Source organism: Nycticebus coucang, chromosome 14, assembly GCF_027406575.1.
Source record: "Nycticebus coucang isolate mNycCou1 chromosome 14, mNycCou1.pri, whole genome shotgun sequence".
Lineage (NCBI taxonomy): Eukaryota > Metazoa > Chordata > Mammalia > Primates > Lorisidae > Nycticebus > Nycticebus coucang.
Window position 1 is genome coordinate 29,603,003 of NC_069793.1, and position 24,255 is coordinate 29,627,257.

The 24,255-nt window shown below is 41.1% G+C and overlaps 1 protein-coding gene across 8 annotated transcripts in view; it reads right to left on the reverse strand.

The window, feature by feature from the left end:
• Positions 1-10,594: 10,594 nt before the first annotated feature.
• The window catches only part of CD44 (CD44 molecule (Indian blood group)), a 90,004-nt gene continuing 76,343 nt past the window's right edge, over positions 10,595-24,255 (reverse strand). For 7 of the 8 annotated variants that reach the window (XM_053560010.1, XM_053560009.1, XM_053560011.1 and 4 more), the window contains 3 exons: positions 22,490-22,561; positions 20,250-20,328; positions 10,595-14,121 (listed from right to left, as the gene is read on the reverse strand). In XM_053560010.1, coding sequence (XP_053415985.1) covers positions 13,917-14,121; positions 20,250-20,328; positions 22,490-22,561 — 356 coding nt within the window. In that variant the 3' untranslated portion in view covers positions 10,595-13,916. The remainder of the gene's footprint in view (positions 14,122-20,249; positions 20,329-22,489; positions 22,562-24,255) is intronic. The other variant, XM_053560017.1, reaches the window with a different exon arrangement.

Sequence of the window (24,255 nt, forward strand, 5' to 3'; positions counted from 1 at the left end):
AGGATGATGAGCATTTTTTCGTATGTCTGTAGGCCATGCGCCTGTCTTCTTCAGAGAAGTTTATTTTCAAGTCCCTTGCCCAGCCTGAGATGGAATCACTTGTTCTTTTCCTGCTAACATGTTAGAGTACTCTGTGGATTCTGGTTATTAAACCTTTGTTGGTTGCAAATATCTTCTCCCATTCTAAGGGCTATCTGCTTGCTTTACTTACTGTGTTCTTGGCTGTGCAGAAGCTTTTTAGTTTGATCAGGTCCTGGTAATATATTTTTGGTGTTGCTTCAATTGCCTGGGAGGTCCTCCTCATAAAGTATTTGCCCAGGCCAATTTCTTCAAGTGCTTTACCTGCACTTTGTTCTAGTATTTTTATAGTTTCATGTCTTAAGTCTAAATCTTTAATCCAGTGAGACTCTATCTTAGTTAATGGTGAAATGTGTGGGTCCAGTTTCAGTCTTCTACAACTCGCCAGCCAATTCACCCAGCACCATTTGTTCAATAGGGAATCTTTTCTCCACTGAATGTTTTTAATTGGCTTGTCAAAGATCAGATAATGGTAAGTAGCTGGGTTCATTTCTTGGTTCTCTATTCTGTTCCACACATCTACCTCTCTGTTTTTGTGCCAGTACCATGCTGTTTTGATCACTATCGATTTATAGTACAGTCTCAGGTCTGGTAGCGTGATTCCTCCTGCTGTATTTTTATTGCTGAGTAATGTTTTGGCTATTTGAGGTTTTTTCTGATTCCATATAAAATGAAGTATTATTTTCTCAAGATCTTTAAAATATGACAATGGAGCTTTAATAGGAATTGCATTAAAATTATATATTACTTTGGGTAGTATAGACATTTTAACAATGTTGATTCTTCCCAGCCATGAGCATGGTATGTTTTTCCATTTGTTAATATCTTCAGCTATTTCTTTTCTTAGAGTTTCATAGTTCTCTTTATAGAGATCTTTCACATCCATTGTTAGGTAAACTCCCAAATATTTTATCTTCTTTGGCACTACTGTGAATAGAATAGAGTCCTTGACTATTTTTTCACCCTGACTATTATTGGTGTATATAAAGGCAATAGTCAGGCTGAGTCCATTTTTGTCTGAAGCTCATGCCTGTGCCAGGAAATCTCCCAAACAAATATTTACACATGACTCTTTTCCTTCCTTTGCCACAAACTGTGGTAATCTATGAAATTGATTAAGGTTTTCTAAATTAATGTTATTGCCAACCTGGCTCAAATGGTGAGCATATTTTATGCATAAACATGAGAGGTGCCCTTGAACACAAGAATCATGCAATGTATCTGTGAAAGATTGATTGCACCAATGATCCTGATAACTGGCTTCTTGTAACCAGATTCTTTGCGATGTGACTTTGCAGCTACTCCCATTAGAGGGTAGAATCTTCTTCCCTTTCTTTAAATCTGGGACTAATGACTTATTTTGGCCAATAAAACGTGGTGGACTGACAGAGTGCTAGTTCTGGGCCTATGCCTCAAAAAGAATTATAAGCATCTGCTCACACTTGAAATAAGATTATCAGGCCTGGACCAGCCAGCTGGGGACATATAGAAGACACATGGAAAGAAGAAGTTTCAGTCATGGATGAATCCATGGTGCCATCCTCAACCAGACAGCTTCTACCAGATCTGCTTGTTAACCACACACATGCATAAGTCCAGTCATGCTCAACTCAGCCCTACCCTGATCAGCAAAAGCATCCAGTCAACTAGTAGACTCGCGAGAAAGAAATAGATACCTGCTTGTGGATGTTGTAATTTGGATGTAATTGTCCAAATTGGACGTAATTGTCTTTTTAATTAGAGGTCGTGAAAGGGAAAACATTGATCCAATTATTAGGTAGTACTCCACTTGTTCTCCAGATCTGCTGTACAGCTGCCCTCTCAGAATGTCCCCTTTATCATCATATTAGAAATTTTCTTTACTTTGTTTTCTCAAACTTATGTCTTCCCCTGTCTTTCTTTCTCTTATTTTTAAATCATAGCTGTGTACATTAGTGCAATCAAGGGATACAATGTGCTGGTTTTATATACAATCTGAAATATTCTCATCAAACTGTTCAACATAGCCTTCATGGGATTTTCTTAGTTATTGTAGGTAGACATTTGTATTCTGCCATTAGAAAGTTTCTCCTGTACCCATTCTAAGATGCACCGTAGGTGTGGCCTCACCCCTTCCTCCACCCAAACCTCCCCCCTCCCTTCACCTTCCTTGGCCCTTTCCTCATAGTCTTGTGCTATAGTTGGGTTATAGCCTTCATGTGAAAGCTATAATTTAGTTTCATAGTAGGGCTGAGTACATTGGATACATTTTCTTCCATTCCTGAGATACTTTGCTAAGAAGAATATGTTCCAGCTCCATCCATGTAAACAGGAAAGAGGTAAAGTCTCCATCTTTCTTTAAGGCTGCATAATATTCCATAGTATACATGTACCACAATTTGCTAGTCCATTTGTGGGTCGATGAGCACTTGGGCTTCTTCCATGACTTAGCAATTATGAATTGGGCTGCAATAAACATTCTGGTACAGATGTCTTTGTTGTATTGTGATTTTTGGTCTTCTGGGTATAAACCTAGTAAACGAATTATAGGATCAAATGGCAGGTCTATTTTTAGGTCTCTAAGTATTCTCTAAACATCCTTCCAGAAGGAACATATTAGTGTGCATTCCCACCAGCACTGTAGAAGTGTGCCCTTTTCTCCACATCCACGCCAACATCTCTGGTTTTGTGATTTTCTTATGTGGGCTACTGTTACTGGGGTTAGGTGATATCTCAAAGTAGTTTTGATTTGCATTTCTCTGATGATTAAGGATGATGAGCTTTTTTTCTTGTGTTTGTAGATTGTGTGTCTGTCTTCTTTAGAGAAGTTTCTCTTCAAGTCCCTTCAAGTCCTTTTCCCACCCTAGATGGGATCATGTGTTCTTTTCTTGCTAATATGTTTGAGTTCTCTGTGGATTCTGGTTATTAGACCTTTATTGGAGGTATAACCTGCAAATATTTTCTCCCATTCTGAGGGCTGTCTGCTTGCTTTACTTACTATGTTTTTGGCTGTGCAGAAGCTTTTTAGTTTGATGAAGTCTCAGTAGTGTATTTTTGACACTGCTTCAATTGCCCGGGGAGTCCTCCTCATAAAATATTCACCCAGGTCAATTCCTTCAAGAGTTTTCCCTGCACTTTCTTCAAGTATTTTTATAGTTTCATGTCTTAAGTTTAAATCTTTTATCCAGTGAGAGGAGTCTATCTTAGTTAATGGTGAAAGGTGTGGGTCCAGTTTCAATCTTCTACAGGTTGCCAGCCAGTTCACCCAGCACCATTTGTTAAATAGGGAATCTTTTCCCCACTGGATGTTTTTAATTGGCTTGTCAAAGATCAAATAACGGTAAGTAGCTGGATTCATCTCTTGGTTCTCTATTCTGTTCCAGACATCTACTTTTCTGCTTTTGTGCCAATACCATGCTGTTTTGATCACTATCGATTTATACTACAGTCTCAGGTCTGTTAGCGCGATTTCTCCTGCTGTGTTTTAATTGCTGAGTAATGTCTTGGCTATCTGAGGATTTTTCTGATTCCATATAAAATGAAGTATTATTTTCTCAAGATCTTTAAAATATGACAATGGAGCTTTAATAGGAATTGCATTAAAATTATATATTTCTTTGGGTAGTATAGACATTTTAACAATGTTGATTCTTCCCAGCCATGAGCATGATATGTTTTTCCATTTTTAGCATTTCAGCTATTTCTTTTCTTAAAGTTTTATAGTTATCTTTGTAGAGATGTTTGACGTCCTTCATTAGGTATACTCCCAAATATTTCATCTTCTTTGGCACTACTGTGAAAGGAATAGAGTCCTTGACTGTTTTTTTGGCTTGGTTATTGTTGGTATATATAAAGGCTACAGATTTATGGGTGTTGATTTTGTAGCCTGAGACATTGCTGTGTTCCCTTTTCACTTCTGAAAGTTTTGTAGTAGAATCCCCAGTGTTTTCCAGATATACAACCATATCATCTGCGAAGAGTGAAAGTTTGATCTCTTCTGACCCTATGTGGATACCCTTGATGACCTTTTCTTCCCTAATTGCAATGACTAAAACTTCCATTACAGTGTTAAAGAGCAATGGAGACAATGGGCAACCTTGCCTGGTTCCCGATCTAAGTGGAAATGATTTCAATTTAACTCCATTCAATACGATATTGGCTGTGGGTTTGCTGTAGATGGCCTCTATCAGTTTAAGAAATGTCCCTTCTATACCAATTTTCTTAAGTGTTCTGATCATGAAGGGATGCTGGATATTATCAAAAGCTTATTCTGCATCAATTGAAAGAATCATATGGTCCTTATTTTTTAGTTTGTTTATGTGCTGAATTACATTTATAGATATATGTATATTGAACCAGCCTTGAGACCCTGGGATAAATCCCACTTGGTTGTGGTGTACAATTTTTTTTATGTGTTGTTGGATTCTGTTTGTTAGGATCTTATTGAGTATTTTAGCATCAATATCATTAGTGATATTGGTCTATAATTTTCTTTTCTTGTTGGGTCTTTCCCTGGTTTGGGGATCAAGGTGATGTTTGTTTCATAGAATATGTTGGGTAATATTCCTTCTTTTTCTATATTTTGGAAGAGGTTTAGTAGTATAGGTACTAGTTCTTCTTTTAAGGTTTGGTAGAATTCTGACATAAAGCCATCTGATCCTGGGCTTTTCTTTTTAGGGAGATTTTGTATATTTGATGCTATTTCAGAACTTGATATAGGCCTGTTCAACATTTCCACTTCATTCTGTCTAAGTCTTGGTAGGTGGTGTACCTCCAGGTATTGGTCAATTTCTTTCAGATTTTCATATTTGTGAGAGTAGAGTTTCTTGTTGTATTTGTTAAGGATTTTTTGAATTTCTGAGGGGTCTGTTGTTATTTCATCATTACCATTTCTGATTGATGAAATTAGAGATTTTACTCTTTTTTTTCCTGGTTAGGTTGGCCAATGGTTTATCTATTTTATTGATCTTTTCAAAAAACCAACTTTTGGATTTATTGATCTGTTGTATAATTTTTTTGTTTTCAATTTCATTTAATTCTTCTCTGATTTTGGTTATTTCTTTTCTTCTGCTGGGTTTGGGGTTGGAATGTTCTTCCTTTTCCAGTTGCTTGTGATGTCTCATTAAGTTATTAACTTCCTCTCTTTCCATTTTTTTGAGGAAGGCTTGCAGTGCTATAAGTTTCCCTCTTAGGACTGCCTTTGCAGTATCCCAGAGGTTCTGGTAATTTGTGTCTTGATTGTTGTTTTGTTCCAAAAAATTGGTGATTTCGTTCTTAATCTCATCTATAACCCATCTATCCTTCAGCATAAGGTTGTTTAGCTTCCATTTTTTTGTATGGGTATGCAGGTTCCTGCTGTTATTGAGTTCAACTTTTATTCTATAATGGTCTGAAAAGATGCAAGGAATAATTTCTATTTTTTAAAATTTGCTGAGGTTAGATTTGTGGCCTAGGATGTAGTCGATTATGGAGTATGTTCTATGGGCTGATGAGAAGAATGTGTATTCAGTTTTGTTGGGATGAAATGTTCTGTAGATGTCTGTTACGTCCCAATGTTGAATGGTTAAGTTTAAATCTAAAATTTCTTTGCTTAGTTTCTTTTTGGAGGATCTATCCAGCATTGCTAAAGGGGTATTAAAATCTCCAACTACTATGGAACTGGAGGAAATCAGGTTGCTCATGTCTACTAGAGTTTCTCTGATAAATTGAGGTGTGTTCTGGTGGGGTGCATAAATATTAATAATTGAAATATCATCATATTGAGAATTACCTTTAACAAATATGAAGTGTCCATCCTTATCCTTTCTTGTTTTGGTTGGTTTAAAGCCTATTGCATGTGCGAATAGGATTGCAATGCCTGCTTTTTTCTGCTTTCCATTTGCCTGGAGTATAGATGACCATCCCTTCACCTTGAGTCTATATTTGTCTTTTAATGTAAGATGTGATTCTTGTATGCAACAGATATCTGGCTTGAGTTTTTGTATCCAGTCAGCCAACCTGTGCCTCTTTAGAGGACAATTTAAACCATTCACATTAATTGAGAATATTGATAAGACTTTCGAGAGTCTGGTAGACATTTTTAATCCTTTTGCGACTGTGGAAGTTGGAATTTGATCAAAATTTTCTGGGTGGGTGTACTTTTGTGGTAGAGCATTACACTGGTCTTTATGGAGGATAGGTCTGAGAATATCCTGGAGAGATGGTTTAGTTATGGCAAATTTCTTCACCATGTGAATGTCATTGAAGTATTTAATTTCTCCATCATAAATGAAACTCAGTTTAGCTGGGTACAGGATCCTGGGTTGAAAATTATTTTGTTTTAGGAGATTAAAAGTCGATGACCATCCTCTTCTAGCTTGAAAGGTTTCAGCAGAGAGATCTGTAGTTATTCTAATATTCTTGCCCTTGTAGGTGATGGTTTTCTTTCATCTGGCTGCTTTCAGAATTTTCTCCTTCATATTAACTTTAGTGAAATTGATTATGATGCGTCTGGGGGATGTCTTATTTGGATTGAGTTGTGCTGGAGTTCTGAAACTGTCTGTTATCTGAATTTCGGAATCTCTTGGCATGTCTGGAAAGTTCTCCTTCATAATCTCACGGAGAAGAGACTCTGTGCCTTGTGAAGCCACTTCGTCACTTTTGGGGATCCCTATAAGACAAATATTGGTTTTCTTTGAATTATCCCAGAGCTCTCTGAGAGAGTGATCTGTTTTCGCCCTCCATTTCTCTTCCTCTTTGAGAGTTTGGGAGTATTCGAAAGCTTTGTCTTCAGTTTGAGAAGTCTTTTCTTCTGCTTGCTCCATGCTGTTACTGAGGGATTCTACAGGGTTTCTCGGATCTTTGAGGGCTGCAACTTCTTGTCTCAATGTGTCAAAATCTTTGGTCATTTGGTCTTTGAATTTGTTGAATTCTTGAGATATCTTTTGGGTTACTGCTTGGTATTCTAATTCAATCTTATTTGCTATCCAGATTCTGAATTCGATTTCTGACATCTCAGCTATTTGTTTGTGCATGGGATCTTGTGCTGTGTCTGTCCCATTGATCCTTGGGGGAGTTGATCTACTCTGATTATTCATATTGCCTGAGTTTTTCTGTTGATTTCACCTCCTGATTGTTTTTCACCATTGCCTGTGGCCAACCTCAGAGTTGGAGAGGTGTCTCTCCAAGATTAGACCCCAGTGGGATCACTCTATTGTTGCTGGATCTTTGTAGGGAGTAACTCTGTGTAGTTCCTCTGGGGCTGCCCCAGTCAGGGAGTTCTGGTTGTGGAAGCAGGGAGGGAGGATGCAAGGTTGGGCGGCTCCCACAGTTCCTGGTCAGGGCATGCGGAGGCCTGGCGGGCGCAGATCGCAGGTCAGGGGTTGCGGCGCAGATCTAATGGAGGTCTGGTTGGCACCAAGCCCAGGAGTTTGAGGTTGCTATGAGTTGTGACTCCACAGCACTCTACCGAGGGCAATAGCCCGAATCTCTAATGTGCCAAAACCGGTCTCACTCTGCCCCTGAGGGTTAAGGCTGTAAGGCAGCTCAGTCCCTGCCTTTAGACTGCTCAGTCACTAGGTTACTAGCTCCCACCCGATCCTTGCTCTGCGACCCTGAGGGTGGAGCTTGCTAGGGCAGTTCTCTCACAATGGGTCCCTGCGGCCCACAGCCTAACACTATTAGCTCCTTCTGGCTCAGCACTCAGTCTGGGGCCCTTAGACAATGCCCAACGTTCTCTGCACTCCTGCTCAAGCTCTCTCCAAGGCAGTTCAAGTGAGTGCCAAGTCTAAAAACACCAAAACATTTGACAGGTAAGGCCTTTCCGGTTTGCAGTCTCAATGCTGCTTGTACTTACAGCTGCCGGCGGGATTAGGTTGATCGAACATACGCAACCACTTCCCAGTTTTCCACTGTTTTTGTCCTCCTCTTGGGGTCCAGAAGTCCCTTGCTGACTCCCTGTATCCTCAAAGGGATGATTATATGCAGATCCCACCAGCCAGAGATGCCCGGAGTTTTACTCCCCAGACTCACCATGCCCTGTTACAGGGAAGCTGTTACTTGGCCGCCATCTTGGATTGGGACCTTGCCTTCCCCTTTCTTGATAACTCCCTTGTTTTGATGGAGAACATCCTTTGGGAATTGTCTGAGAATATGTGAATAGGTTTGGACACGATAAATACCTAAAATGTTTTTGTTATATCCTTACACTTAATTTGTGGTTTAGCTAAGTTAGAATTCTACCTTGGAACAATTCCCTCAGAATTCTAAAGTGGCTGTTGAGAAGTCTGATTCTATTTTGACTCTTGATCTTCTGTATAATACCCATTTTTCCTTTCTAAAATCCTATAGGATCATCTCTTTCCCCAAATATTATGAGCTTTTAAGATAATGTATATTAGTGTAAGTCTGTTTTCATCTATTGTACTAAGCACACACTTGTCCCTTAGCAAGATATTCATGTTCTTAAATTGGGGAAAAATTTCTTGATTTGTTTCTTGGATGATTTCTTCCTATTTATTTTTTTGTTGTTTGGTGTGTGCCATCTGCAATATTTGTTTCTTTTCTTTTCTTTTTTTTTCATACAGAGTGTCAAGCTATATATCACCCTGGGTAGAGTGCCATGGCATCACAGCTCACAGCAACTTCAGACTTTTGGGCTTAAGTGATTCTCTTGCCTTAGGCTCCCAACTAGTGGGACTACAGGCATCTGCCACAATGCCTGGATATACTTTTTGTTGTCATTGTCAGTGTTTTTTTAGCAGGCCCAGGCTGGGTTCGAACCCGCCAGCCCAGTGTATGTGGCCGGTGCCCTACCCACTGAGCTACGGGCACTGCCCACATCTGCAATATTTGCATGTTAAATTTACTGTAGTGGGTCTCAGTCTTTATAATGTATTCCCCTCTGTTTCCATGTCTTTGTTTTTGCTCTATTTCCCGGGGTATTTCTTCAGCTTTTTCTTCCAAACTGTCTGTTTACTTTTGAATGTGTGACTTCATATTTAGATTTTTTTTTTTGAGACAGAGCATGAAGCTGTCACCCTGGGTAGAGAGCTGTGGCATCACAGCTCACAGCAACCTCCAACTCCTGGGCTCAAGCGAGTCTCCTGCCTCTGCCTCCCAAGTAGCTGGGATTACAGACTCCTGCCACAATGCCCAGCTATTTTGTTGGTTGCAGTCGTCATTGTTGTTTGGCGGGCCCAGGCTGGAATTGAACCCACCTGCTCAGGTGTATGAGGCTGGTGCCTTAGCCCCTTGAGCCATAAGTGCCGAGCCTCATATTTAGATTTTTAAAAGTGCCTTTTTTAGGTGATCTCTGTACATTCCTCTTTGTCCTAGCATTGTGTTTTTACTTCATACATACATTATCTCCTTTTATCTTACAGAAGCTATTACTGATCTTAGAAAGAATTCCTCTCTCTGAAGTTTTATTATTTTCTGTCAAGTTGTTTTTTTCCCCATGTGCTTTAGTCCTCCCCTTTAATATTGATACTTCTTCTTCCTGCTACTTGGCTATGGTGCCTGTGTGAGAGTGAGACACAGAAAGCTGACTGAGTCTTGTGTGTCTGGTGGTGTTTGAGAAGAGATATTCACTGTACATTGCTATGTTGGCTCGTCTCCTTGGAGAACTACCATGTTAGTATCTGTAGGGTTTTCTCTCAGGCTTATGAGATTCCCCAGAACGACTGAGCTTCTGCCTGAAGCCAGCAGAATATATGTCTGTTGGCCAGCATTATGGGAGCCAAGTTGGGGCGAGAAGGGTAGGGAGTCTCAATATTCTTTATGCATGGTTTCAGTTTTGGGGTATAGTGTTTCAGTATAGTGTCACGGTATAATGTCAGCTGTGTACATCATATTGCCCTCTCTAGAGCGTACACTCCTAGACTTTTGCTGAGTTGGGACAGAACAGTATTCTGCTACATAGAGTAAGGAAGGTGGCCTGAAGCCCTAACTGCTTCTTAAATAGACTTCAATTCTATCCAAGTTTTAGCCTCATCTTCTCTAGCACTTCCCGAGTAAGCTGATGAGCCTTCTGGTGGTTCTGCCAGTATGGGTGCCTCTCTACTTTCACCAAGGCTGACTTAGGACCACTTTCCCACATGTGTTTAGTAAGTTACCTATTACCCTTCACTCTTCAGCTTCAATTTTTTGTTGCTATTGTTTCTCTTCCTATGTTCTTCAACTCTGTTTTATTCCTTTTGGGAATACCACTTCATTGTGCTTTCAGAGATGTAAATGACAAAATGGAGGTGAGTGAATTCCCTGTCCTCTCTAACTGGAAGGTCAGGAGAAATTCTTGGCTTTTAGAAAACACTTCACAATATCTCATTTAGTTGAAAAATGTGGACCACATACCTCCCATGGAAAAATCTTTCTTCAAAAGAATACTCTGAAGTGATGGAAACCTATGTGATTTTTCCTTTTAGAAAAAGTAAAATAAGTGTGAGCGTCAATTACCTCTGAAACCTTTGACTTTGTGATTCTAAATCACCCACCTAGATAATCACAGTTCTGCCCCTGTCACACTCCCATCCCCTTAAATTAGACACTCCTGAGTCCATTTCCTTTAGTCTTTTAATGTTGGCCTTTTAATGTTTTCCAATAAGTGCTTTCAACTGAGCAATATACGTATGCTTTCCTCATTATTATTGTTCCATCAATAAATATACAAAAACCATAGGAAGGGTGTGCTCTGTAAAATCAAAGTAGCAATAACAATGGTCATTATAAAGTACACACATGAACAATGAGCTATTCTTTGAAAAATCAACACAAATGATTTGGAAAAAGACATCTCTATGACATAAAGGTGAATGGCCCATAGTATTCTCGTTCTTACCTATATTTTACTTTTCCAGGGAAGTTGAATGTTTCCTTCCTTCTATTCCTCTGCTATAATAGCATTCCATCAATGTTGGCTATAAAATTGATTCTTGGTGTTATGGATCTCAATGTAGAAGTTTTTGAAAGGTTCTACTGGAAAAACCCATTCTGTTACGCTAGATGTATGGATTTGAAGGTGTCTTTTACCTCATTTTACTCAGAGCTAAATTTAAGGGAAGCTCTCAAGAGATGAAAGATTTATAATTGCCAGGAAAATTACATCTTAAGCTCTCAGTTGCTTTGCAAAATAATTAAACGTTGTCCCCTTATTTTTATAAACAAGACCCAGTTTCATGAATTAGCCCAGGTCACCTGGCCAGTCACTAGTAGGAATGACACATAGTCAAGTTGTGCTTCCAGAATTATGGCTATTATGTAGGTAGGGGTATGTGTGAGGAGACATTTTATTCCATGGACTTCAGGCAATATTTCAGGTTAGTACGAAGACTTGGACAGCTCTCTATGGTGGCCAAGGAATGGAAGATCTAGACCTCCCTTATTTCTACGTTGAGAACACAGAGGTCTATCCAAGTGGGAGACTACAACAACAATAAAATGAAAGGTGATATTTAATTCCAAAATAACACTGAAAATAATCTCTTATTCTAGCCTATTTGTTGGGAAAGTCTAGAAGAAGTAGAAAACCATCCCTAGCTGTGAGAGCCTTGTATGACCACCCATGGCTCCAAGCAGAATCTGGGGCACAGGTAGAGCCTAGTACACACACTTGACTCTGGTCCCATACTGGCATGATACACTTGGGTTAAGGAGCCTGAGTGAACTTGTCTGGGTTTGCGGCAGACCCAGTCAAGCTCTGGGAAAATAAGAGGCAATTTAACACTAGTGAAAGTAACAACATAGAGTGGCCTAATGTCTATTTCTTTCAACTTGAAAAGAAAATATAAAGAAAACCAGACAGCTGAATATGAAACAGCCTATGATATTCACAGAGGAAGAGAAAGGAGGTTTTGCAAGATCACAGGGTAGGGTTGGAGGGAGGGGAAAGAGAGGGCAGAGGTTGGGAATGAGTGTAGAAAGCTGGTATCTCTGCTTTAAAGATATCCTTCAGATGAACTCTTTGTATAAACCCAACCTTTTTTTTTTTTTGAGACAGAGTCTCACTATGTTGCCCTTGGTAAGAGTGCCTTGGCGTCACAGCTCACAGCAACCTCAAACTCTTGGGCTTAAGTGATTCTCTTGCCTCAGCCTCCCAAGTAGCTGAGACTACAGGCACCCGTCACAACACCCAGCTATTTTTTTGTTGCAGTTGTCACTGTTGTTTAGCTGGCCTGGGCTGGGTTCAAACCCGCCAGCCTTGGTACATGTGGCCGGCACCGTAACCACTGTGCTACGGGCACCGAGCCTATAAACCCAACCTTGATTAGGTCAGAGTTTTTCTTCTTTTTGCTTTGTGGTCTGAGAAACATTTCTGGTAATCCTGTAAGTTTAGGTAACAAATGACTTTTTACGGGAGCCTAAGAGAGTCCCATTTTAGATGAACCCTTACTTCACAGATTCAATGGCTTCTATTCCAAGCAGCCTTTGGAAGTTCCAGGACCAATGGGACACTATTCATCCATGATGAATAAATGCCACAAAGAATTGCCAAGTGGGGGAACATATAAGGTCAGAGGATCACGCCATCTCTCTCCTGCTTGGCCATAAGCTTGTCTATCTGATGATACGATTCCAATGGTGGGAAGCCCTTTGGAAGGACTCCCAGGCACTTAACTCATTCTGAATAGCAACTGCTTGTTAAAGGATATATACACACAGCCCAACAATCGTCAGATAGGATGTACACTGCGTCTCCCCACCCCAAGCCATTCAATCAGTTGTCCACTGACTATGCTCCTTCATTTCTATTGGCTTCTCCTTTAATTATCAGCTGACAAAAGGCACTTCTGCATTAAATCATTAGTAGGGTCAGCATCTATGACATGGGACCCCACAATGACAGGTCATGCAAATCTAATGTGACTGTTCCAAGCCCTTCTCAAGAGAGGGGAGGAGGCCATTAAACCAAGAAAGTGGCTGCGACTCCTCTGCTCACAGTTCTGACTCCACAGCACAGAAAGCCTTTGGCCCGTCTCTGAAATCAAACAGTGCTGCCTTCCTTGACCTCCCATGAGATCTGGCTGAGTGGGTCAGAGTGGGGGCTGAGAAGCTCTGAGAGGAAGACTTCAGCATCCTCTTCCCACTTTCAGATCTTCTTGGTGAGCTCTACAGACCCAGACCTTGCTGGGTTAGAAAGTGAAGGATCACAGCACAAAAGTTAAGATGGAAGAGGTGCAGATGTTTATTAAGAATCAGTTTGAACCCTTTTATGCCTCTGACAAAGTAACTTTTAAAAAATCATACTGATGAAAGGACCTCCAGGGTTTAATGTTTCAAAAAAAAAAAAAAAACCACAGATAAATAGCTTACTACAGATAAATAGCTTCACCCTTTGGGTGTCTCCCAGAAGCTCAGAAAAATTTCCAGGGGTGTTGGTAGAAGGGGGTGTGTAACCAGTACACCCCAGCCCCCTATCCCACCGGAAAGTAATGTCCAGGGATTGGGCTGCTGGAGAGGCAATACAGATCCAATCAGATTTCCTCCCGGGGAGCAATCCCTCTTAGCCCTGGGGACTGTCCTTAGCTGATAGCAGCTACCTGGGAGTAGGACTGGGGGAAGGTTGGGGATCAGGAAGACGTATTTGTGGATTTTATTAGAAGCCATCCTTAGCAGACCCAGGGGAGGAAAGGCCTCTAGGTGGGAACTGGAACAGTCATGGGTAATGAATTGGGCCCTAATTTCAGAAAGCAATGCTGTTTTTAGAAATTGGACCTGACTTCAAAACACAAAACACGAAAAACAAAAAGGAATAGACAATTTTATCCTTACAAAAAAAAAAGATTCCCAATGAAACAATCAGTAGCACATTGCATCTGATAAGTGTCCCAGTTCCCTGTAATACATGACTCCAAATGTTTGCTTTCAAGATAACAGTGTGGGTGTTACATCCCAATCTTCATGTCCACATTCTGCAGGTTCCGTGTCTCATCAGCTGTCATAAACTGGTCTGGGGTCTCCGATGGCTCCTTGTTCACCAGATGCACCATTTCCTGAGACTTGCTGGCTTCTCCGTTGAGTCCGCTTGGCTTTCTGTCCTCCATAGTTCCATTGCCGTTGTTGATCACCAGCTTCTTCTTCTGTCCACACCTAGTAATTTTTAGAAAATTGTATGAGAAAAGTGCAATGACACAGTCATCATCATGATGGTCATCGTCCTTGGGAGGCGTCACCACGATCATCGCTAGGGTTTACTGATGATCTTAGTATGTGCCACACTCTGTCGTGGGCGCTTTCTTTACCTTACTGACTCCTACCAACCAGCACTTCTCAAGGTGAGGTCCCTGCAGCCAAAAGCAAAAGCACCATCCGGGAACTCATTAGAAATGCAAATTATCCCCCCTTCCTTTCCCTTATTGAATCAGAAAACTCTCTGGCTGGGGCCCAGGGTCTGGGCTTTAACAATCCCTCAGGGAGCTTCTGATACACAGTCAAGTTTGAGAATCCACACCCATAACTCTGAGTAGCCAGTGCTATACTTATTCCCGGATTATAGGTGAAGAAGGTTTACGAATCAGAGAATTCAGTAACTTGCTCCCCATGTTACTCAGAAAATAAGAAGAGAGGACTCAAGCCCCAGTCTGCCCATCCGCCAAGTTCTAGTTCTCCTGCCACCATACTGCACAATGGAAATCGCCTCTTTTAAGCACTGGAGCAGTCTCTGCAGACTTAGATAAACCACCCGGATGATCGTAAATCATCCTGATTTGTGTATTTAAGAAAGTCCTGTTACTTCCTCTTCTCATCAACACTTTGTTGGCCTTGCTAGTGTTATTATTGCAAATACTGAGACTTGTAAGGTCATATTGATGTTTCCCTAACATTCGTTAATCACATAGGAAGTTTAACAACGTAACACAAGCTATTCACTGTTACTTTAAGGTTTCTCAAATATTACTTAAAATTTAAATGCAGAAAGTTTCTATAGAAGAGCATGACTTTCATCTTGTCCCTGGGTCCTGTCCATGGCCTCACCCCACCCAGCCTGATGAAATGCTTCCTCTTTCCTGTAACACATCACTGCTACATATACAGGCAATCAGCTTCTGCTTAATGGAAACAAAGTTGCACACTTTCACAACTACAAGCGAGATGGGGAGGAAGGGAAGTGAGCTAGCATTTACTGAACACCTCTGGGTTGCCAGATATTTCACAAGTCATTTCCTGTAATTCTTAGAATAACCCCACAAAGAAGCTACTATCCCATTACACAGCAGTGGAAACTGAGGCCCAGAGAGCCTCAGTTCCACACAGGGAGTAAGACTGACAGAGTCAATATTCAAATCTAGGCCTTTATGATCCACAGTACAGGCTCTGCCTGGCTCTGTCAGTGCTGCCAACCATCTGGAGATTCGGAAACAGTGTGAGGTCAGAATTGTTCACTTCACCACTGGGTATTTGGAGCAGCAGAGACAAAGCTTCTATTATTCATGACCATGGGCCATTCCTTGTAAAACTGCCAAGGCCATAAACTTTAATCTCTTGTTTGGGGAAATAAAAATTATACCTCCTCAACAAGAAGTATATCCTGTCTCCTTGGCATGAGGCTTCATGAAGGGGTGGGGAGAAGGACGCTTGAACCATGAAACAGATTCATGGAGACTGGGAATATGGATGGAGATCACATAGACAGCAGGGTACATGGTTGGGGGTAGGGTCTTTGGAAGGCCTGGTTTTGAGACCTTATTGCTGTGTGACCTGGGACAGCTCACTTAACCTCTCTGAGCCTCAGTTTTGAAACTGTCACATCAAGCTGTTAATATTAAGAGTGCGAGTATCACAGGATGATGCAGAGCCCTTGAAACAAGGCCTGACCCTCAGCAAATGAGTCTTTTATTATAGCTGTTGTTGCTCTTACGAATAAAATTGGGTAACAAAACTAAGGGTGTGCAAAATCTCTTAGAACAGTATCCGGAACTCAGTAAGTGTTCAAGAAGTACTGGCTGTTAATTGTTTAAGGTAACGAGATCCCCAAGAAATGGATTTTGTTTGTTTCTTCTGGCTACCTACACCTATGTTGTTATATTCACGATAAAGATGACTCGAAAGTTGAAGATAGAATGTGGGTTACATTATTTCAAAGTCTCAGATGGGATTATGTGTTCTTGGGAGGAAAGTTGTCTAATTAAAGTAATTTCCATTTGCCTGCCCAATGGATACTTGAGAGGTGAAATGAAATGTGATTTATGAGCATAAAAATATGTCTGTGCGTGGGCATGGCAGGGAGATTAATGATATTCATATAAACGAAGCTGATTTTGAAAAAAGATAATCATTCAACCTGGAGAACATGGGAATATTATGCTTGGCCTCTGGGTCCCTCCATTTCCCTTTAGATTTATGTGTCACTATTATTTGAGTCTTCCGGGTGGGTCGGCGGAGTCTCGGAAATAACTCAGTGCTATATTTTGTTCTCTACACACCTAACAAGTACGTTTAAAAGACACATTCTAATTCTTTCATTCTCCTTAGTTGTAGGAATTCAAGAAGGAAGACGAGAGCTGAAGGCGCCCCAGAGATCAACCAGCCCAGCCTCTTCACTGTGTAAACCAGACACTGAGTCCAAGAAGCCCAGGGTATTTTTTCGAAAGCCACACTGATAGTGATGGCACTGCCAGGATTGCAACGTGAGTGTTCTGACTCCAAAGATCAGAGATCCTCAGTGAATTGCAAACTACCCCGTTTCCCTGAAAATAAGACATCCTCTGAAAATAAGACCTACTTAGAGGAACGATAAGACGTCCCCTGAAAATAAGACCTAGTGCATCTTTGGGAGCACACCTTAGAATAAGACACTGTCTTATTTTCGGGGAAACAGGGTACCTTTAAATCTCCTCTTGCCTTCAATCTCAGGCATTAGCTGAGCTTGCAACCACCTGGCGATACGGAAAGAACCAGCCTGGGATCTCACCAAAGAGGTGGGCCCTCTGAGAGGGATTTAGAAACCAGGCAGCATACTTTCCGGACACAGTGGAATGCATCTCAGAAGACTCAGGTGCATTACTTAACAACTGATCTCCTGTCTCTTCTACTTGGCAATCCTATTTATGGATTTATTTTGCATTGTTTTAGAGCAATGCTGCCCAATACAGTAGCCATTAGCTACACGTGGCTATTTACATTTAAACTAAATAAAATTAAAAAAATCACTTTGATCATACTAGCAACAGGTCAAGTGCTCACTAGTCACAAGTAGCTAGTGACTACGTATTGAATAGTGCAGATGCAGGTACAGGACATTTCCATCATCACAGAAAGTTCAGGTAGACAGCAGGGCAAGGTGGGGTGAGCTAGGCTATAGCATAGGAGAAGGAAGACATCTCTCAATCATGGAGATTTACAGAGGGGACCTACCAAGCAGAGTACAGTGACCACCTGCTGGTGCTTACAGAAAAGATGATTTATTCCCATGAAAGTGAAGGCTGGTGAATGTCTTTTCTGCACAATCAGCATAGAAACATTCTAAATCATAAAGCCTTCTCTGGGGAAGTCCTCATATTTTTTCTCCTCTTCAGACAAATTGGATAGATTCTTTAAGGCAAAGGCTTATTCCCCTGGGCCTCATTCAATATCTATCAACCCTACTGACACCTGCAACAATTGTTTACTCTCAAGGACAGTGAATAAAGTATGTTTCCACTAGAAAGCTGTCATTCAAGGATTCAGGTGACAGGAAGAACACAAAGAAAGCTGTTGTGAATTATAGCAGGAGTGGAAAAAGGTACAGAGATAATAGAACCCCCTACACCAGCATCTTTGAGACAACGTGACTCACAGATCACTCCATCATGGGAGTCCTTAACCGATCCCTGTACGTCAACTTCAGTGACTAATGCTTTTCCCCTTTGGTCTTTTAACCGTCATTCATATAACAATGCCTGGCACAGAGAATGTTCTCAGTAAATATCAGCCGACTAAAACTCAACAGGCCAGTGCTGCCCCTGAACCCACAAGATTATTTTAGGGAATGCATGGAGCATGGTGCCCTTCTCATGTTTGATCTTCCCTTGCTCCTTGTGGGTCCACAGGGTCCCAGGAGCCACCGAAATGTGTTTGCTGAATCAATGAATCCCTGTCAGAAGCCCCTTTTTCAATCCAATTTTCCTTGATTAAAATAGGATTCTCTATCTCTCTTCAATGTAATGCCCAAAGCAGAAAGGCTCCAGCCTCTTAAGAAGATTAGAAATGGTTGTTGTCAGCTTTCGTACACGAGAAGGGGCCCGTGCAGCCGTTCACCACCCTTTGGCTACATGGCAAATCTGTTTTCAGTTATCAAATCAGGACATAGTAATTTATGGCGTCCAAGTAGCTACTTTCTCGGTGAGATCCTCACTGTGCTGGGTCCTGTGTGTCTCTGTTTGTGTGTTGCTAGGGTGACTGCTGGTCTTGGGAGGAGGGAGAGGGTAGAAAGAAGGCCCCTTCTCTGCTGTTGAGAATGCAGGGAGGGACATGGGGGCCACCCAACCACAATGCCTGGGCTCCAGCTGCTCGTGGGGACAGCTGAGATGCTTCTCTGCAGTCTCCCCTGTGTCGACAGCATCTGGGCCAGCGTTTCTATGGTGACATGTGCAAAGCTTATGGATTGTGTATGTGAGCGAAAGTGGGGCCTGGAACAAAAGGGCTGGCTCCAAACAATGGGAAATTCATATTTAATTGAACAAAAGTAATCCAAGGGAAAACAAGGAAGCCTAGGGAAAGTATAAAGACTCTTTGTGAGGACTCCCCCATGTCACATGACTTAAATTCATCTACAGAAGGCTCTCTTTCCATTTACTCATAGGAGCCGTTAGGAAGTCTTTTAGATTTTTGCTCCTTGTTTTTGTTCCTTAAATAATCAGCTATCATGAACGTCTTTGTTTTATTATGTCTTCAAACCTATAGACAGCAGCACAGCTATTTGATTTTAATATTTTATTAACTCGTACCAGTGTAAAACAGCATTATCTGATTTTCTCAGATCATGAGACAGGCTTCATGGGCTGTGCCTGGTGTTGAAATGAGCCATTTGATGCTTTCCTAAAGTCAGTAAGAAAGACTCTATAATTCTCTTTATGTTTTCTCCCACACCAAAGGCCATTCTCTGGCCGGCAATCTTGGGTCAGTACAGGGAGCCTGCCTCGGAAATAATATTCTTTTACCTTACAAGATTGCTAAAAAGAAGCAATCTCAGGGGCATTCCAAAGGTTTCTTGTTCCTACGCATATGCTCAGGGGAAAATAATGTATCTTTAAAGCATTAGGAACAGGAAATTTAGACTACTTTTGTAGTACCTCTGTTAAAGTTCGTTTTCCCTGTTACTAGAATTATTGTTTTTCTTCATTTCACTTTAGGAAGTGTTATTTCTAAAATCTAGTCATGGCTAAACCAGATATGTACCATGTATATATAATATATACATAATATCATATATATTATATAAATAATATGGTAAATAACCCCCAAAACAATAGGCCTTGGTTGATGCAAGGAGAGAAAGTAGCTTTTAAAGATATGAAAACAGCCCACATGCTGGTTCTAGAAATTGCCTGTCCTCATCCAGACTTTCCTTTTAAAAATTAAAAAAAAGCTCTTCCTTGTTTCATAGACCTTACTGTTAGGAAGCTCTTCTAGTCTATAACCTGAACCCTTTCAACCACAGCTTCCAGGAAATAGAAAATAATGTCATACGAAACAACAAACAAAAATACAAAACCAACGCCTGCTTTGGATAAGGTTCTTAAGGGTCCATGGGCCTCAGAGAGGCTACAGGGGATGACCAATCCCTAAATCTTTACACATTTTGTGTGTTGTGAGTGTGCCTAATATTTGTTTACTGAATCAGGGAATGAGTATATACTTTTGTATGCCTTCCTGGTGAGATATTTCGTGACTTTTATCAGATAACTCTCCATGAAGTTTGCCTCTGAAAAAATTAAAAGCCACAAAAGATTCAATCACTACTTAAAAGTGGTGGTCAGAAAAATGAGTGATGTGTCCTCTCTCTAACTAAAGGGACAGATAAGAGGTTCTTAAACTATATCCTGCACATGAATTCCTGGAATCTTGTCAGAATGCAGACTCACACAGGAGGTCTGGGGTTGGGTCTGAGATTCTGTTTCTAACAAGATTCCAGGGTGCCCAGGCTGCTGGTTCCAGGGGCTACATGCTGAGCAGCAATAGGAAGCCTATATTTACGTGGTGCTCTTTCACAGGTGGAATCCTGAGGGACGTCCCCTTACCTTCTTCGACTGTTGACAGCGATGCAAACTGCCAGGATCAAAGCCAGGGCCAAGAGGGAAGCCAAAATGATCAGCCATTCTGGAGTAAACCAAAGGACACATACAAGCTTCAGAATTTTACTTCATTAAAATAAAAATGCACTTTATAAATTGACCTGGTCCAAACAAGAAACACAAACCACACTGCAGAAGGGTCCCACCAGTAGGCCCAGCCAACAGGCAGATAATTCTGAAAGAGCAATTTGGCTATACATGTTTGTCTAGCAGGCTTGTGGCTTTAATCTTTTGTCACCAGTCAGGATTTTCAAGTTCCCCTAAGAGAAACATGTTTCCAAGGATGTGTAGAATGACTCGTTCAGACTTGTAGATGCCTTTGGTGCAATATTATTAAGTAGATTAAAGGAAAGTATGCTTCTTTGGAAAGAAACATTCTTTTCCTATACAAGAGCACCCAGCTTACGTTTTATTAGAAACAAAGATGGAAGCCACATCCTAGTGAGTGGAGCAAAGGGAGGGGGAAGGAAAGTCAACTTGCTCTTTGGAGGGTCATTTGGCAACACTAGATAATAGCCTTCCAAATATTCATGCTTTTGATCTAGCTGTTACACCTCCGTGAATTTATAAGACTTCAGAATTGGCTATAAAGATGTTTATTACTTGGCTACTTACAATAGTAAAAGTTGAAAATAGCCTAATATTCAAAAGTGAAGAATTGGTTAAATAAATTAGGTGACATGTATTATGTACTACCACACATTTTTAAAAAAATTATGTATTTAATGACATGCACCACTATAGTCAACCAGTAGGGTATGTTTACTGAAGAGCTTGTATGACTCACATTTTTGTGTTTAAATTACATTGAAGAATGACCAGAAAGACATATAATAAAACATAGTAACCCTGGCATTTCTGGATGGTGAGATAGATAACAAATGATTTATATTTTCATCCTTTTGCATTAGTTGCACTTTCTAAAATATCTTCAATAATTATGTATCAGTTGTGGACTAATAAAATATTATGCACATGTTTTCAAATCAGGGTTCTCTAATAAGATGCAAATATGACTTGACAACTCAAATAAATTCATCTGCAAAGTGGGTTATACATCTGTGCAATGAATTGGGGCTTGAGAAAGTAGAAAGAGGACAAGTTACTCATTGTCCACTTCTCTTTGGAAGTGTTGGTTTTCCTCTGATTTACTGCTTGGCATTACCTTAGCTTCACCTGCATCTGGTTTAGAGTTGGGAGTGGGGAGGCTGGCAACAGGGTACCCTTGCTTTCCCCACCCCCACCTCTGTGCACCCTGACTGGTATCAGGCCCTGGGGTGTCCCGCATGTGCACTCTCACCAGAACTTGGAAGAAAGCTGCCACCTGATGACATCTCAGTCTTCTTGCTTCCCCTCCCCGTCCTCCTACACAGCCACCCCTCTTCCCACGTGCTCTGCCTTCAGCTGTGCTCATACCAGCTGTGGCAAAGCGGCAAGACCACAACACATCCTTCCCTTTCCCCAGGGGAGGCTCACTCTGGAGACCCCTGAAGAAGGGAGAATTGGAAAGATAATTTATAACCTTAGGAGAACACTTTTTTTTTTGTAATTTCCCTTTTACAAATGCTCAAATTAGACCTCAAGGCAAGTAAAGAATTTTCATCAAATGCCTTAACTCTTGATGCTTGGGAAAGCTGAGTGTCTCAGCTCTCTCACTGCACGAGTAACACTTTCCTGGAAGAGTTTCTTCCATCTACATCAGTAGACAGATCCCTGATAAAAACATGGCTTGGGGATCAGAAGGATGTTCTTACTCTACCCAACACGAACAGGCCCTGAAGCTCCACCCTGTCTGCAACATGAGAAGAAAATTACATGCTGCACCCTGACTGCAGAGATAAGGGGGAAGCGGGTTTGGGATAGGAAGAACCTGGGTATGACATGGAGGCCCTCAGGGGGTTAACTCACGTGGGAAAGAAGCTTTGATACCTAACACTTCTTTGGGACAAGTCTGAATATATGAGCTTGACCAGTCTAAGGACCCTGGAAGAACAGAATATTCCATCTTTTATTACCAAAGGGCTGTAGTACTCTCATCCATCCTTTAACTTGCAAAAAGGAGAAATCAGGTTCAAAAGTTGGGCATTTCAGAGAATGTGGTTTTGAATGGGTCTCTTCTTTTTTCCCTGGACATTCCAAGAAACCTGCTTTAAGCATCTTTTTCTGCTACCCAGTTGAAAACTCACCTGGAATTTGGGGTTTCCTGATAGGACCCGAAGTTGTGTTTGCTCCACCTTCTTGACTTCCAGTGAAGTGTCCTAAAGGGAGAAACAACAGTATCTCTCAGCTCATGTCTGGAATGCTGAAGCGTGAGTTCTTTACACAGCTGGACACAGGCCTGCTCGCCACATTCTGAATCACTGTGAGGCTATTCATAGATTAAAGCTACAGATATTTATGAAGTGTTACATGAATGACATCCCCCCCAAAACTGTCCAATCGGATGAAGGCTAAGGTTTGTAATGTCAGGAACAGGAGAATTCTCAGCAGGATGCTGTACTGGGCAGTGCTGAAGACTTCAGGCTCTAGAGCTGGACAGCCCTGGATTCAAGTTCTATATCTGTCTCTTGCTGGCCAGCCATGTATCCTGGGTCAACTTACCCTCTCCAAGTCTTGGTCATTCTTACTCATAAGATAGGGAAAGTCATAGAATCCACAGAGGTTGTTGTTTTAACAGAGGTTTAAAGAAGTTCATGATAATGGTAGCCATGTGTCATCTTCTATTTTCAACGTAAGACCTTGCTACTCAAAGTGTGGTCCCTGGACCAGCCATATAGTATAGATATCTCTTGGGAGAGTGCTAAGAATATGGAATCTCAGGCCTTCTCTCACATCTACCAAATCAGAATCTTCACTTTAACAAGTCCCATAGGGAATGCTTGTGATCCACAAAACCCCAAGTAAATCTGAAAATGCCATCTAATACCATCATGGAAGCCAACAGACACACTAAAAAAAATAGGGTGGGTGTGGGGGAGGGGCAGTAGCCCTTCCTGTCTATGAAAAACCACCCTATGAAAGTCCTTGATAAAATATTACTGAAACACACCTTGACGGAAGAAGTGATATTTTCTACTGCTAAAAACAAAATAAGGAAATGAACAAAAAACCTTAAACTGGAAGGAGGGATCCAAAGACAGAGAACCTACAAGTCAGAACAAGAGACTCCTTAAAATGAGGGTGGCATCACGCTTTACAAGAAAAATTCTATGACATCCTGTGAAAAGACTCAAAGCATCAAGAATTTTTAAAAATTGTTTTCCATTGCTTCAAAACAAAATTTGAAGGTGTCCCATTCAAATGAACTTTTTTCCCCTACTTAATTTGAACCTACTGCAGAATCCTGAAGGCCACCAAGGGGAAACAAGTTTCAGGGATGTCTGTTTAGCAAATTAGTAAATGAAGATGGTGAAAGCTTTCCTTAGGGAGTCAACCTTTAAATTGTGAACACTGACATCTTGGTTACAGTGGTTATTTGGGGATAGGATGACTCTTGTTTATACAATCTGATGTTTTGTTATAATTCAAAAGGGAGCAAAGCAAGTTCTTACCAGACGTCTGGCCCATTATGGTTTGATAGCAGCCTTTAATTTCCCAAGGCTCCAAAGGAGTGCAAGGCACTTACCCTACCCATCTTCCAGTGTTCTTGTGGTTGGCAGATTTTCATCTACACAAGACATGGAACAACTAAACTGGAGGTCTTTGGTCACCTGAAAGCCACCTAAGCAGGATAGTCACTCTGCTGGCCTCTTTTCTGACTCACAGCAGCCTTTGACATTTGAAAGAGAAGCCATTAATGGATCAGAACCTCTTTATTTTGATCTTCCAAAAACAGTGCTCCCAGCAAGGAAAGATCTGGGTGTGTGAACAACAAGATGTAACCTCCTGTTTGAACAATAGATATCTGCACAGGAGCCAAACAAAAGAGACCAGTTCCCACCAACCTAATTCT